General features: G+C 37.6%; 1 protein-coding gene across 3 annotated transcripts in view; it reads right to left on the reverse strand.

Moving 5' to 3' along the window:
* TTC29 (tetratricopeptide repeat domain 29) overlaps positions 1–18151 on the reverse strand; it is a 3626200-nt gene that overhangs the window by 1481552 nt on the left and 2126497 nt on the right. For all 3 annotated transcript variants that reach the window (XM_044062243.1, XM_044062242.1, XM_044062241.1), the window contains exon 7: positions 16176–16261. In XM_044062243.1, coding sequence (XP_043918178.1) covers positions 16176–16261 — 86 coding nt within the window. The remainder of the gene's footprint in view (positions 1–16175; positions 16262–18151) is intronic.

The raw sequence follows: 18151 nt of genomic DNA on the forward strand, positions 1-18151 counted from the left end.
GATGTCAGTCCTGTAGCGACAGCATCCGACGCAGAAATACTAAGTCTCTGGTATTTGGGCCGACTGAGGGCTACCTGCAGGCAGATAACCCAAGTGTGATAACTGCAACAGTGAAACACAAAGAACATCCAGTGTTATAATTAATATAAAAGTACAACAAAAATAAATAAATAAGTAATAGTGAAAGCAACATAAAACAAGCATAATTTACAATATCTGCATAGAACTGATATAAAACTGAATCACAGAAAGAGTCTGCGTAATGTAGAATTTGTTGCAGAACTGTGTATTGGGTGTAGCCATACTGATGTGAGAATGATAGTAGAGTAGATAGAGTGGCAGCAGAAAAGAGGGGTTACCTAGGGTAAATAAACTGATAAGTTGTAATTAATATTTTAGTTGATTAATTTATAGTGTTTGGGTGTAGCCATACTGATGTGAGAATGATAGTAGAGTAGATAGAGTGGCAGCAGAAAAGAGGGGTTACCTAGGGTAAATAAACTGATAAGTTGTAATTAATATTTTAGTTGATTAATTTATAGTGTTTTTTTTTTTTTTTTTTTTTTACAGAATATGGGATTTCCACAGTTTGGTGCCAAACAAAATGAGAAAGCATAATCTGAAGTGTGCAGATTGGATTGTGGCATTTGCATGACAGGACCTGAATGATTTAGGTTTCTAAGATTGTATGTGGGGATTTGGCTTAAATTCAAAGGTAGAGGTGGGAGAGATTGCTCATGCAGGAGTCTGAGCAGCTGAGAACCTAGAATTAGTTCTGTTCTTTGTCTAACTGGGAGCCAGTTTTTTCATTTTAGAGTTATGTAGTGCTATTCATTTCTTGGAGAATGTGTGATAAATCTGCATTTTGTTTTCCAAAGTTTGTATGGTAGTAAAGTTATTTGCAGAGGCTGCTGACACCAGTGGGACACCAAATTTGAGTTGTGGAGGTGGATGCCTCATCCATTTGCTGATCTGGAGGCAAGGGAGTGAAAGGGGAATAGTGTGCCCAGTACAGAAGTGGGTTAATCTTTTTACATGTGTTATCTAAGTGTATCTTATTGTTATGAGAAGGGTCTATCTGAAGATATTTTTAAGGTATTAGATAATTTTTTGTTATTTTACCATGGTAGTGAGAGTTATATTAAGGTTTATTTGTTTTCTTGCTTAGTTTTTTATGTAGCGTATGCATTTTATTTAATTTAGTTATGCATGATCATATCCATTTTACTGGTAATGCCATTGTCTTATAATCTTGCTGTGGTTCGTTTTGCTTTTAGCTAATTGTAGTCCAAATCTAAGGTCAGATTTGTGTGCTAAGAGTTTTTGTGACAGTAGTTGTTTGTTGGTTTAGTGTTTATTTATGGCACTAAATATACAGAACCAACTGATATTGCCAACATCCCAGCAGATACGTTCAGTACTAACTTTACCCCCCTCTCACCCCCTAAAGGGCCCATCCCTATACCGGAAGACTGCAAAGTTCCTGTAATCATGGCTGCACAAGTAAAAACCACACTCTCCAAAGCCAAGAACACAGCATCCATGGGACCTGACAACATCCCAGGCTGCGTTCTACATGAACTACAGAATGAACTGGCACCCCACCTAAGTGCCATATTCAATCACAGACTCGCCTCAGGCTTTGTATCCACTGAATGGTGCACAGCGACAGTTATCCCACTCCACAAAGGGGGAGCCACCACGGACCCCAGGAACTACCGCCCCATTAGCCTAACGAGCCTGTTCTGCAAGGCCATGGAAAGTATCATCATGAAACTTATAAACAAAGACATTGGTAATCTCCAAACTCTGGACCCCACCCAGTTCAGGTTTGTAAAAGGCAGATCATGTCTCCTAAACCTGACAGACTTCTTTGAAGCAGTCACCAAAGCTGTAGATGAGGGTAAGGTAGTTCACACAGCCGATCTAGATCTCGCCAAGGCTTTTGACACCATCCCCCACTCTGTAATTATAGATAAACTCACTAAACGAGGTATAAATCCCTATGTCAGAAGATGGGTTGCCAAATGGCTCACTGACAGAACCCACACTGTGAAAGTTGCAGACTCCAAATCCGACTTCAGACCAGTGACAAGTGGAATACCACAGGGTTCAGTCCTGCATCCTCTCCTGTTTGGTATCTACTTTTCTGAAGTACAGGCTAACACAGAAGGTCATTGGCTAATAAAGTTCGCAGATGACTGCAAACTAGGAGCCATAACTGAAACTCATAACGATGTGGACATCCTACAAAAGGGCCTCACTGAGACAGATGCCTGGTGTCAAAGCCATGGCCTCAAGCTCAATGCCAAAAAGTGCATTGTCATCCCCTTTGGTAAAAACTCTGTACCCATGAGCTACCTCATAGGTGGCAGTCTACTTAATACCAAAAGTGTGATAAGAGACCATGGGACACAGGTGGACAGTAGTCTCTCCTTTGATAATCACATTACAACAGTAGTCAGGAAATCCTTCTACATGGCACACCTCATCACAAAAGGTTTCTCATCCAGGAAAAAGAGGTCATTGTTCCCCTCTACTCATCACTCATTAGACCCATTATAGAGTACAACACCCCTTTTGGTATGTACCACACAAGACATCTACAACTGGAAAGGCTGCAGAAATACCTCACAAAAAGGATTACCGTCCTCAAACAGATGCCCTACGCAGACCGTCTCAAACAACTCCAGCTTTACTCCGTTGAATATCGCCTACTCAGAGGTGATCTCTGCCTAACATACAAAGCTATGTCAAACCCAGAGCTGTTGGACATGCTCCACTTAATGAAATCTCAATCCCTCTAAGCTATATGCTCTATGGACCTAAACCTTGTCACCATAATAAACAGAACATGCTGGAGGGATAGATTCCTGTCCCAGAGACTTCCAATACTCTGGAACAAACTACCTATCTATATCAAACAAAGCTCCTCATTAGCACTCTTCAAGAAAAATCTTGATGATTGGATGGGAAATAGGAAATTCACCACGGGGATCTCTGCTCAACAGGGGCACAGGAAAATAATTTTCTTGGGTGGCGAAAGCCAGGGTACCTTTTTGGCTAGGCTTGTATAGGCACTAGGGCCGATAGCCTAGTACCCACCTATGAACCTATGTGTATATGGTAAGTGTATGTAGCTTCCTTTTTTCTAAGCCTAATTAGGTTGTGGTTTGTACTCCTGATTGGTATGGGAGTTGATGATGCACATAGAATGTGGCTAGATATGTTGGTGACATACACAGAATGCATATACTGTACATAAACAAGTAAATCCAGAAATATGAGACATATATTTGTTAGAGTGCATATTACGTTATCAAATTTTTGAAAGTTCAAATGTCATATGGTCGAAGTCATATGATCAAACTTTTAAAAGTTTGAAAAGCTAAAAAAAAAAAATTAACAACAGAAAAAACTTACCTTACTGTTTTAAGCAAGGGAGGCAAGCACCCCCCCCTGCACCTCCCACGTGGGGGGGGGGGCTGCACCCCCCCCTGCTGTTTAAATATACCAACTCTGAGATCGCACTACAGTGCAGGAAAAGGAAATCTTCCCATTCCACACTGTACGGAGATCTCTGTTGAAATGTTCGAACATTTAAAAATTCGATCATATGGTGTCGACCATATGACATTCGAACTTTTACCAGTTCGATAACGTAATTTACACTCTATTTATTATACCTGGACATCTAGGTGTATCATTATGATTTAAAATGAATGGCAATGTGGTTATGCAGTGATAAGATCTCTGCTTCTCAGCTTCAGAGTCTGTAGATTAGTCCTGAGTTCTGTTCACCATCTGTGCATAGACTGCATGTTCTCCTCATGTCTATATGGGTTTTCTCCTGGTACTCTGATTTCCTATCACCTCTTAGAAACTGTTGGTTGACTGGGCTGCACCAGTTTGTCCACATATATTACCACATACATTGCCTTTATACACAAATAAATAAAAATAGTGAGTGTTCCATGTATTTTAAATTTAACATTTCATATGACTGGAATATTGACTGCATGTCAGATAAAGGAAGTGTGATATTGGGAAACGAATGCCCCTCTAGCCACCCTATTAATACCCGCTAACCCTAACCCTGCACCATACCCTTTAAAGACACTTTCTGTAATATTATTCAGACAAATTTGGTCTCAATGAGTTCTGGGGTTTTGGTGACCTGATCAATTATTTTAGTTTTGTGATGTATCAAATTTTGAAATGCTAGCATTGATTGCTTGAGTTTTGATGCAGTTGCATTTTGATAATTCAGTATATAATCATATACAACATATGCTCATATTTAAAAAAAGTATGCCAACTTATGAAACTATCTGCATGCTATTTTAAATTAGATTTAGAATACAAATTATTTCTCCCTTGTCATTTAAGTTAATTTGACTATAAAATGTGACTCTTCTTCAAATCCAACATAATTCCAAATAGCAACTATACACAGTAGTGCAGTGGTTCGCATTTTTACCTTACAATACTTAGTTCTCCAGTTTGTGTCCTAGCTAGAATAACTTCTGTGAGGAGTCTGCATGACCTTTCTATGTTGCCTGAACTTCTACTGGAGTCTCCAGTTCCTCCTGCTTCACAAAGATATGCTGCACTTGGACTGGTAAGCTTCACTGTGAAAGGTGTGTGTGTGTGTGTGTGTGTGTGTGTGTGTGTGTGTGTGTGTGTCTGTCTGTGTGTGTGTCTGCGTGTGTGTGTGTCTGTGTGTGTGTGTGTCTGTATCTGTGTGCCCTTTGCTGGACTGGAATCACAACAATTAATTACTACCTGCTATATACCCACTGCTTTTAAGCCTGAAATTGATAAGCAGGTAACGAAAATTATTAAATGGTTTCAGTCATTTTCTGACCTCTAACACTTTTCCATTTAGTCTGAATGCAGGTTCCCTACTTAAAAGATAATCAGATTCAAATCATTTAAAAATGTATATCTGCATGACTTAATTATATTGAACCTGCAAATCAATTACAGAAGCAAATGAAACATTCACACACTGTTGCAGACAGGATAAATATGATGTAAATGGTCTAACAAAAAAAATACTGTACACTTTTATTACACTTTAATAGCAGCAAAACAAATAATGACTCTAAAAGTGGTGATAGGTATAAGCCTGGATTTTTACATAAGCATAAACTATTGTCTTTGATATGAAAAACTATCTTCTGACTAGGGCACAGCCCATGAGAGAGTAATCTGGACTGTGAAAGTAGCCTTATCCATTCTCCTTAACAGTGATGTAAAGGGCAAAAAAAGATTTGTGTACAGTCTGACAGATTTGACAAACAATGAATGAAAGTACCATGTCTGCCAGGAGCTTTTATCAACTATGTTATAACAACCAGTAATAAGTGTAAATAATAAATGTCTTAACATCTAGTGGGACACAGTGGAAATGCTAAACAATTTGAGGTGGCTGCTGATGGGGGAGGGTGCTATTTCTGAAATTCCCCTGGCCTTCCTGTAGAGTTCTGGCCTGACAATAAACAGCAGTTTAATACTTTATCTAATCCCAGCCAGGAGGTGAGTCCAACAGCAAGCTTTTGCAGATGTTCACATCCAATAATCTATCCATAATTGATGAAACAGGGAGGTCGAATGTAATGGCTCTTTCTCTTCTAGCAACAAATAAATGGTTATTGACAAAATAAGCCAGTATTGTGCTGAGCATCAAGCAGTGGCAACCATGAAACAGTGCTGTGACCAAAGTAATGATGACAGTACATGAGGGCCCAGCAGACAAGTTAGCAGACTGAAACTGGAGGAATGGGATCCATGGAACAGCACAGATGAAAAACACAACCAGACAAAGAATGAGACAAGGAGAGAGTTTAAAGAATGGAGGCTGGGTAAGTACAGACTACATGATCTAAGAAGAAATGTTTTTGTAGAACAGTACTATGAATCAGATTTAGGGGTGTGAATCATTTTTGCAGCACTGCAGTGTCTGCTACAATCTTTCTAGGCTGTCAAGTTTCAGCAGTCGCTTAAGCCACAAGTGTCTTCGCTAAATAGATAATGCATGTCTGTACCCAGCACTGGCTACCAGAGAATATGCAGTGTGTGCTTGGCATAATTATAGACATTAATGTTTGCTTTTACACTGCCAATTAAAAAAAAGGTACACAAATGGGTATGTGTGTGTGTGTCTGGTGTTTCTAAGATTACAGAGGTGTCACCTTCAAAGGAGTTACTTAAAAATTTGAACATTTTATGCACATTTTACAAAACAGTATTGTTGCTGGTTAAGAAGGTAAATATATTCTAAATGTCTGCACTATAAAACATCTGGATATATGTAAACTCATTTTAGTAAGTAAAATTAAAAAGGCAAAACACTGTATTACATATAGACTTACAAACACTAATTTGTTGCCCCCAAAACTATTTTCATACAGAACACATGAATGTGATTTTGGTTTACATTTACCCAGTTTTAATAGTACTTCACACTATGGTATAAAACATTTCAGACAGCAATTTGTGATACTTGTTCAAAATCTGAAGAATTCTGACATTTGTTTCTTTTTCTACACAATGCTGAAATACCAATGTCAATAAACATTACCTGGAATTCTGAGAAATGACAAATCTAACAGTGGCTCTACTGGCAATTTATCAATATTCTTACAAGTATCCTCATCCCATCACCATACACACAATAATTTATTTTTTCTGAGTACTTTGAACACTGTGCATATGACACTAATGAGCTATCCTTCAGTTTAAGGATGCTTTTCTAGTGCAGTGGTCTTTAAAATACTTAGAATAGAGTTTTGCAAACTACATGTACACGATTCTCATTGTTTAGGTTGCAAATGAATGGCAGTACACATTCCCTTTGTATTTCTGTTTGCTGCAGTGGGCAAAATGAAACTAGTCAAGCAGGGTGAAAAAGAAAATAACATGCTCCTTTTTTTTTTTTTTTTGCCCCTGGAAACTCAGTAGAGTAAACTCTCAGGTAACAGGAACTCAAGCAGCCGGCAAAAAAATTGAAGAAATACAGTACAATTTTGATGTGTTGCACTTTCTGTTTTCCCCCTGCCGAAACATACCTTACGTTTTTGAGTTTTAAAAAGGATAAATGAATATATTCCTTCCCTCTCCAACCTGAGAACAAGTCAAACCAAACAAACAGTATAGAGTACAGTATTAGTCAGGCCTATTTTTAATAGTAACTCTCAAGCAACCAGAAACTACAGTTATCCATCATCTACGGGTGACGGTTAACTGAGAGTTTACTGTACAAACATTTGAAAAAAGCAGTTACAACATTTTTCTAAGTGGCAGAGGTGGACAGTGGTTATATGTTTTGCCTAAAAGTGTGTGGTTTGCTAGTTTGCTTCCTGAATGTGGTGCCTTCTGCTCCAATTCTGGATGTCCTCCTTGTGCTGTGGCTTTTCAACCAGAATCTTCCTTTTCCTATCAAACTGAAAATACATTACTTGTGACTGAACCTGCAGTCTTACAAACTAACCATAGTTCTGTGTGTGTGTGTGTGTGTGTGTGTGTGTGTGTGTGCTCGCGCATGTGCGCACATTGTATCCAGTAATGAATTGGCAACACATCCAGGACCGATTCTTTACTTTATGCCTGTTACTTTCCAGGCTCCTGTTCCCATGTGATTATGAATAGGATAGTGCCTTTATCAGAAAATCAGTTAATGTAAGCTTTTCTTACAGAACAATAACAACACTGTACTGATTTTGTATTTCAAATGCACATACAGAATTTTGGAAAATGAATAGTGGTGCATAAAATCATAGCTTGATATTTTATATTCAGGTTCTGCAAAAAGATTAAAGATTCAGCATGTTTAATTTGTATTCCTGTTGGGTATAAACACAGGAGATATAAGAAAATTCTACTGCTAGAACACTTGGCATTTATTCTGCTGTAGTATTCACACCTTCCAAGTGCACATATATTCATAAATGGACAATTAATTCCTTTAGGATACAGGCTTTTACATAAATAGCAGTTTGGATACATTTAAAAAATCATTTTAAAGCATAACAATACAAGTGTGGTATTTCTCTAAATAGTAGGTTAATAATGATAAACCTCTGATAAATTTGAATCATTAAGAGCAAAACTGGAAACATAAATAAACTGTATTCTGACTATTAGACTAGTAAACTACATTAAGCAGATGATTTTGCAATCTGTATAATTTCTCATAGTCATCCTACTAGCAAATCCAGCAGTAATTTGACAAACGTGCTGTCCACCAGTAAATACGTCGGGCACATGCTAATAAGAAGACGTGCTTATAAAAACAGAAGTGTTATTTTTTGAGTAATGGGGAAGAAAACAGTCACGTGCATACAGTGACAAGTGAAGGAAATGGCAATTTCTTAGCAGCTGTTCTTTCGCGGACGCTATAAGAAGACTGCCTGAGGTGGCAACAGCACAAAGGGATAAAGGAGATGAAAATTCTGAGGAAAAACAGACAAACAGCTGCTGAGACCCCTGCCTACAGATCTAGGAGCCCCAAGCTTTACGTAAGTATGTCCTTACCATGTCAGTAATGCAGCTGACGAACTGCATAATACCACAAGGTATACTGGCTGCTGCCATAGTCACGTGATTAAATAACCAGACATCCTATGGGAGGAAAGTGGCTATATTCCTAAGCATATGGGTTTCCTTTAGACAGACAGATAGAGATTTCATTAAGCAGACTATGTAAGTATACGTGTAGTGCATTGATTCTTAAAAGAAGACCACATTCAACTTTTCTCCAAATACTAATGGACAACTAGCATGACTACTGTTAAACAGGATTCTTCTGAGAACAAACTGATTCCTCATTTGCTTAAAAGAACTGTATCCTGTTTAGTGTGTGTCTGCGTGTGTACGTATATATATATATATATGTATATGTGTGTGTGTGTGTAGATATACAGATAGATTTTTAGATATAAGCTATGTCAAACCCAGAGCTGTTGGACATGCTCCACTTAAAGAAATCCCAATCCCTCCGAGCTACATGTTCTAGGGACCTAAACCTTGCCACCACAATAAACAGAACATGCTGGAGGGATAGATACCTGCCCAAGAGACTTCCCATAATCTGGAACAGACTACCTATCTATGTCAAACAGAGCTCCTCATTAACACTCTTCAAAATAAATCTTGATGATTGGATGGGAAATGGGAAATTAACCCCGGGGATCTCTTCTGTGGCTCTGCTCGACAGGGGCACAGGAAAATAAATTTCTTGGGTGGCGAAAGCCAGGGTACATTTTTTGGCTAGGCTTGTATGGGCCCTAGGGCCGATAGCCTAGTACCTACCTATGAACCTATATATATATATATATATATATATATATATATATATATATATATATATATATATATATATATATATATATTTGTAGATAGATATAGATATATAGATACACATACACACACACACACATACACACACACACGCACGCACATACAAACAACACAGCAAAACTCCATTTCTAGTGAAAAAGATGCATTAAGTGTAGAGCTGAACCAACATTTATTTCAATTTTTTTGGAACAGTATCTTCCTGCATTTCAATGCACATGAAAAAACATAAACAAGAAGTTCTCTTACTTGAATTAAGAGTGCAAGTAAAGTACATATATTTTTGAAAACCTATAAACCAAAATTTTTGAGAACCTATAAACCAAAAGGATCAAAATCAGTCACTCCACTCAAAAGCTATTTAAGATTGTTAGAATTCTCTTTGGGAAGGAAAGTAGAGGCCATTGTACACACTACCACTGAAAGTGATTTATAAAGCAGATTTCACTTTCAAGCTAGGTTTGAGGAGAACAATATTAGGGTTCCACCAGTAAGGGTTCTGGTATCTCCTAGAGTAGCGACCAGTTGACTGAACATAGTTTTTGAATTTTGGAAATTTCCCCTTTTTCCAAATTTCTGTGATCTTGAACTAAAACAGTGTATACGGAATCTCCCCATGCATGGCATATATGAGCAGCAAAGCCTCAAATAAGACAATGAATTCTAAACGTTCTGGTTGATCATACCACTAAGATACAACTGTCAACTGATCGTAGTATTTCCATCTGAGCTACGCCACCAGTATTTTGCCAAACCTAATAAATATTGTTAATGTCAGTTAAAAAAGAACATTTCCTGCAAGTGAATAAACCATGAGCCCACGCCCTTCCACTGTACAGCAGTAGAGAAGGACAAAAAGTTGTCAGGGCTCCTGCAACTAGGTCCTTGGAGAAAGGAAAACATTTCCATTTCCTCATTTGCAGTAAAGGCTGCATGCATAAAGCAATTATTTGTAAACAAAGAAGATCTCCTATGATGCAAAAAACTCTTTCTTTGGTAAATATAGTCAATGCATATTCCTTAATGGGGTACACAAAGACAATACTCAGGAAAAATAAATGCACACACACTAGTATCTTGTGTTGTTGAAGCATTTATATGCCTTTTTTCATTAAACACTGTACTTGTCTGCCCACAGTCAGTGCAGTAAATTCCTTTGCTTCCAATGCCAGAATAATACTGGGCCTGCATTCTAGTATAATTTTTTTCAGAGCAGCTAGCAGGATGACAAGGTACTAGTGGGAATGCATGGTTTCTTACAGCCTTTTACTTCTTCTTCTTTCGGCTTTTCCCGGTTAGAGGTTGCCACAGCCGAACTCCGGCCTGCTAATGATTGGCAGTAGATTTTTACGGTGCCGAGGTGCCAGGTAGATGCCCAACCTTCAACGAAGGCACGCCATTCACGCATGTCTTTCGAACAGCACTCGACCATGGGGAGGACATGCAGACTCCACACAGAAGGCACTCCAGACGAGAATAGAACAGGAGAACCTCTTGCTGTGAGGCGACAACGCTACCGCTGCACCACCAGGGCTTAATAATGCTTATGTCAGATATGCTGTAGAAAAGAACTGACTTCACATGGCCAACCAAATATATCTTCCAGGTATGTCTTGAAACAACTGGTAATGTCTGCTAATATGCTGTGTGCTGTATAGGAGTTACGTACCTCCACAAACACAGCCACACCAGGTTCATTGGATCATATGAGAATATTAGGCTAACTACCATAAATGGTAATTATAAGTTTAGCTAATAAGCTGAGGTCAGAATCAAACCCTGTACTTTGGTGAAGACTTTTAACCATTATTTTAAATCCAACCCCAATGATTTGCAACTGACTGTATGCTGCTGCATTTTCACGCATGCTGATACAATATCTTAAGGCGATCCTGTCACGTCACCCTTCCCCAGTGTTCTGATTTCCCGCCTCCCCACCTCACGTGTTAACTTTACAGACTGCGCCCCACCTTTTGCAAAATCCTGGATCCGCCACTGAATATACATACTCACCACCCCCCCCCAACACACACTTTTTAACAATGAAATGAACATAAGATATGGTCCACATTTTATTTTCTTTACTTTTAGGAAGTTTGTATCTGGACAAGGGGGGGGGGATTTAATTGTGTTTGCATGAAACTTTAACTTAAGCAAATAGCACACACAGCAAGTTTAAAAACATCTTTAATTAATGTGATTATATATGTAGGGTTCCAAAACTGCTGATGATGCAGACAGAACAGTAACAAATAGATTGCAGTTAAATATAGATCCATTCTTGACATTATACAGTCACATGCATTTGGCTATCAATAGTGATAAATGTTCCCAGCAGTGCAATAAACCCAATGTGTTATGTAAATTCAAACGTTTTATTGTATATTTCTTTCCTATATTTTTCTTCATTGTTATAATGCCTCTTACTATATTGTACTGTGAAGCTTTATCTACATTTGAGTAACTGTTTTACTGTAGATTGTATTCGACAAATGTCAAATAAATAAATAATAAAAACATTTTGTCATTCATCTACAATTCTAAACAGACTTTCACAGAATGACCAATGTTATAAGTGCAGTCAAAGACACACAGTGACAACTGCTTTGTAGCTAAAGCAATCACAAAATAGATAAAAAGGCAAGTACAAAGTTATGCTATTCCGTTTTTATAAATACATAAAGGTACTGTTTATGAAAACAACTTGCATAAAAATCACACAGTAAAGCAAATGCCTGGATCAGACAAACGAATTTCCAGACTTGCAACACTAATGGAATACACAATAATGGGGAGGTAGCCAAATGACACTTGTATGCCACACATGTAATAATGCGAGTGCCTAGATTTCACTATCAGTAACATTCCCACTTTTTGTTCATTTCACTGTTTGTTTTGTTAATCGTGGCATAAAGATGAAAACCAAAGGAAATTAACGAGTCAGTCATTTTCCTACCCACTGTTCACAAGACTAAGATTTTTATGCCCCATTCCATCCATCCTCAACCCCTTTTCCCATTTTTTACACATGGGGTCAGGGTGTCACTTTAAGACTGACAGTCATCTTGAGCCAAAGTTTACAACGTCGGGTGGCTAGCCTTACCACGATAGTTCATTTGTACCACACACTCGCAAAAACACACTTTCTAAATTGGCCATAGGAGAGAGAGTGTCCAATCCACCTACTGCATGCATGTCTGTGGAATGTGGGAGGAAACCGGAGCACCCAAAGGAAATCCACTCTTACAGCCTTTTACTGTAGATCAGAAATAGTTATAGAAGCACTAGACAGTTATAGCCTTTCAGATCCACAATGAAATAATGAGTAGGATTCTATAATTTCTAGCATATCATCAGGGTATTAATAATTTAACATACATCGTAGCATATAATCTTAACATGTATATACTGATGTGCTCATGATGGAATGTATGGAACAAAAATCTAGCATTTATATTAGTTTCACTGTAGACTTTTAGTATATTTTTGAAACCAGTTTTTCATACTATGAATGAAGTGTGCATGTTTTAACTGACACAAAAGCATGTCCCAAAGTGTCATAATTGTGTTAAGATAGGAATTTTTGTAGTAAGATGATTACATTTTTAAAACATCAGGCCCTGTGAACTAAAGCAATACAAAAGAAACATATTCACTTGAGGTATTTATATATAACTGATCTAAAACCACACAGCCCATGAAAGAAAAACACATTACATTTGTTTACCCATTCTATGTTTGTGCATGAAGGACAAATGGGTTGCTCTGATTAGAACTACATATTAAACCGATAAGATTATAAATGTTCATGTGTTCAGATTTAGCAGAAACATCCTGGGAGTAATTTAACTTCTGAAACAACTACTTAAATGTCATGAATGAATCACTTGCAGACATACAACACAATGCTGACATCTTATGATAAAAGTTTAATATTTGAAAAGTAGGGCAAAACTACCCCAAGATATAACAGCAAGGTCATTTACATGAAACATATCAACCATTATTAAAAAGAAATTATCACAGTGAAGTCAAACTTTGATATAATTTTGCTCTGACTATAAAGATGTCACAGATCTGCAGAGAAAACTTAAAGATCATGTTTAAAGATGCAAAATAGTATATACTGTATATATATATATATATATATATATATATATATATATATATATATATATATATATATATATGTATAATTTTCTTGGAACGAGATTGTTGACTTTTCTTTAGATATGTATTTGTATTGTTTATTTGTGTTTTTGAGTTATTGTACTGTTGTTATTATTTGGAAAAAAAGGAAATTGAAATAGAGATATTTTGGGAAAAAAAAGATGCAAAATGAGTGTTTCTTTCCAAACCAAAAAGTGTTTGCATGCATCAGAGCAGAGTCCTCCATATAGTAAGTAATGTAGGTCCAAAACAGAATGCTCTATTTCGCTCAGAGACTTCTCAAAATAATATCTAAAACATTATTGATGGGATACCTTGCAGAATGACATAATTTCTAGTCATCTGACTTCTAGTTCTCATGCAAACTCCCACTGCTGGCAGCTGGCAGTGTTTAGTATCTACCTGTAAAAATACCAGACAAGGGCTTTTGCTCAGATCTTTGGTAGGTGCTGGAAGTCATAAAACAGTTGCATGCATTCATGCTTCCAAAGTAGAAATTAGTTCACCTCAAAAACAATACAGAAAGCTTCCTAGTACAGACTTTGTGTTTCTAGCTGCATTGAAACCTGCCAGATAGCCTCTTCATGGCCTAGCCTATAAAGTGATTTAATTTCAAATATTTTTCTAAAGTTTGCTGAACTGAGGTTAACCCTCCAGTTTCCTCTATTAAGCATATGCATTTAAACAGTTATAATAGTGGGTGTGCATTTCTGTTCTCTTCCAGAAGGACACACTGTGGATACATTTTAAGCACGACCACTTTACAAATACCTTTTCACCACAAACATCTGTACAGAGCAGTTTGATATACACATGACAGTTTTAATACATTTGTAACACAAGCATCTTATATAAATTAGTTTGATTTTCACAAATTACATAATTATTTACAAAATTCCAGCTAGCTGTGCTGGCAGTACCTCCTTTCATCACATCCCCTCCTGTTGTTCCAGCCGCCAACAGGGATTAACTGTGAGGCATGCTCAAGTGCACACCCTCCCCCACAGGATGGGCATGTCCAGTTTTCTGTGCAGGTGCTTCATATGTCCAAGCTACTAATCAAACTCAAGTCACCTGGACCTTAAGCAGGACTTCAACATTCTATGCCACAACATTGGCCGAAGGAGGGGATGGGTTCTTTGGTTAGTGCTGCTACTCTTGTTCAGTACAGACTGGGGTGGTACAGCATTCACCACAACAGACATGGGATTGCATGATTGTGTCATTACATGTGTTCTCTATGGAAGTGGGATTACGGGCATGGCATAAAACAAAAAACAACTCTATTGGCAGTATGTCATTGACCTCTCTTGCCCAAATTTTGGATTAGATCTTTGGAAAAAGCCGGGTTTAGATAACCAAACATTAAGTAAGGGCACCAGGAACAGCTACTGATTAGCTGGAGGAAAAGGAAAAATAATAATAAACTATAAAATCAACAACAAAGCAGTCCACGAATCATGCAGTCCATAAAATAAGTCCACCATAAATAAAAAATGAATTCTATTTTATTTCAAAACTGGTAAGCGCTTTCACATAAGAGCTTCTTCAGACCATCAAACAAATACTGGTCTAAACTCATTTAAATAGTACGCATGAACCAATCAGCTTGTATTAAACCACACAAATGTATTAATTTAAAGTAAAATCACAGAAAAAAAGTTGCACACTTCAGCACTACTGACTTTATTCTTGCATATATTTTATAACATTTATTTTTAAGGTTTAGATGTTAGTCAGTAGTGCTATAGTGTGCAACTTTTTTCTGTCATTTGTTATTTATGGTGGACTTATATTATGGACTGCATGGTTCGTGGACTGCTTTGTTGTTGATTTTATTTATTATCTGCTCTTGTTCCTTGAGCAGTACCACGTTTGCCCTGTACGGTGTGTTTTTGTGCTTTTAATAATAAACTATATTTTTATGCAGTAAACTTTCTAGGTAAGATCTAGCCACCCAGATGTATAAACATTGGCTCTAGGTGATGTAGACACATGGACTAGTGTTGATGTGAAATCCCAACCCCATGTAAAAATGGGATAAAGGGGGCTGATGACAATAATGATGACCTACAAAAGGAGATAAAATATCATGTTGCATAAACATAAAAATCATTTTATTCACATTCATAACAAATAAACACTTACAGAAATGGAGACAAGACTGTTCTGAGAACGTGACTGTATACCCAGGAAATATAAAAAAATGACACACATTTTAAATATGTCTGATCGTTTAAAATGTAAAACACAAAAATTCCACCAGCAGACAAACCACACCTCTTTTTTCTCTGCACTCAGTTTTGGTTCCTGGCCTTTTTTCTCTGCTCTCATACCTGATAGTTTGTTAATGATGATTTCACAAATGTTACAAACAGTCTAATAACTAGCAAAAGCTACCCCATGAAATATACCTTTAAGATATCATCTAAATATATCTTATTACCTGAATTCAAACTACAGCAGAAAGAGAACAGTTCCAAGAATCATGCAGTATTCATTAGTATACAGTCCTTGTAATCTTGAACTGCTTGTGCAGAAATATTTTAGAGTGAAGCCAATGTAATTCCTGTAGAAGAGTCTTCACACGTGAAGCACCTACACAAGAAAATGTCATCTAGTGAAATATACATGATGAAACTTACTTTTATTGCCATCTTTGAGTCTCCTGCAGCCAGGAATGCTAAACCAACTCGATAAGCTGCCTTTCCTTCCATGGTTTTGTTATCAGCTGTAAGAAGAGTTTAACCATTAAACTATGATTTATGTGCAGCTTAAATATTACTAAAACAGCAGCTGAAATAGTAACAAACTTGCAGGCCATCGGCAAATACCTACATGTGCATGTTTTATATATATATATATATATATATATATATATATATATATATATATACACTGTATATGTACACACACACACACACACACACACACACACACACACACACACACACATATGATATAATGCAATATAATATATATAATTCGTATCTAGCACCTGATGTCCTCTGATCCACCACCCACCACCCTTTAATTTGAGGAACAAAAAAATTAACTCCATTCTCTGATATAGCAATCCTGATTTAAGGAGCAATCCATGCTCCTTATGGACAGAAAAAAAACACCTCAATTATTTATTTATTTGACATTTGTCAACTGGGTTAGCCCAACTGGGCAGCAGCCCTTTTTCAGTGGAGGCCCGAGAAGAAAAGCTCCAGTTTTACAAAAAAAAAAAAGTAGTTGCATACATGCATGAAATATGTAAAAAAATACTAGAGTAAAAGAGTTACATACAGTAAGTACAATGACCAAGTTTAGACTGCAAATGCAAAAAGGAAAAAAAGATGTTGCCCCGGGATTTAATAAAATCCATGTAAGCTCCGTGTTGAGCCTACATGGAATGCATCCATGTACATGGCCACGGTTCCTCACCGGCAGTGCGCCATACATATGAATTATGGTGCACTAACAAGGGAGATCACAGTAATATGGACATTGAATCCATGCAAGCAGCAGTGTACAGGCTGCCACATACTTGTGGATTGTCCAGAAAATGATGTCTGGACAGGTGGTAAGCACAGGACAGTATATTATTATTTTTTTTTTATTTTATTATGTGTTGTTTGCAGCGTGCTGCTTGGCGATGCCAAGCTGTGCTTTTACATATACACCTGACATCTAGTATATATGTAAAAATAGAAACTGGATGTAATCAATTGTAATTTATATTTGTCTCTGTTTGTGTGGTGCGACATGGTGCTTAGTGTTGCTGAGCTGTAGTGGTGTGGTGCTTAGCAATGCAAAATAAAATCTGGATGTATTTAATTGTTGTAGTTGAGTCGTGCTTAGCAACACGCAAACCTTTTGTTGTGCAATGCTAACAGGCATCTTAGTAGTATAAGTGAAGATATACTGCTTCTGTGTACTATTCAAGTAGCTAGCTATATTGAGTCATGACCTACACTGTAGGTCCCAGGTTCGAGTCCTGACCAGTCATATGTTTTACATTTATTGCTGTGAAAATGTAACAGGTGACCGAAACAGCAATTTCATTTAAAATTAAAAAATTGTTACATTAATAAAATCCACACAATGCTACGCACTGCTTAAACATGGTCAATGGTCTTCAATGTTTGCGCATTGCTAAGTTACGCTTAAACATGGTTTGTGTGAGTTTGCACGATGCTCAGCTTCACTGAAACAATGTGTGTGAGTTTGCATGATGCTAAGCGATCCAGCACTTTTTTGAAAGTAAAGGTGGGAACGCAGCCTATATACAGGTCAATAGGTGGGAATTTCACACCATTCATTGGAGTCTTCACTTGGCTGTCAATATGCTTGGTGGTGTTGGAGAAGGAGTGTGCTTTCGGGTGCAGAGGTGTGGTGGGCAGGAGTCCAAAGTGTTTGTTGGACTCTTGGTGAAGAACTATGAATCCTGGCTGCTGCAGGGTGATTACCAGGGCTCAGAGTGTAAGTCTGACATCTGGGATCAGTTGGCTAGGGAACTTACCAGTGCTACTGGTATCTCCCTCACTGGTGAGCAGTGTTGTAACCACTGCAATGACCTGAAGTAGAGGTAGAGGGGAACCTTGCACACCTGGTCCAAGAAGCTCAGGCTGGG

This window comes from Protopterus annectens, chromosome 2.part1, assembly GCF_019279795.1.
Source record: "Protopterus annectens isolate FY-2018-M chromosome 2.part1, PAN1.0, whole genome shotgun sequence".
Lineage (NCBI taxonomy): Eukaryota > Metazoa > Chordata > Ceratodontiformes > Protopteridae > Protopterus > Protopterus annectens.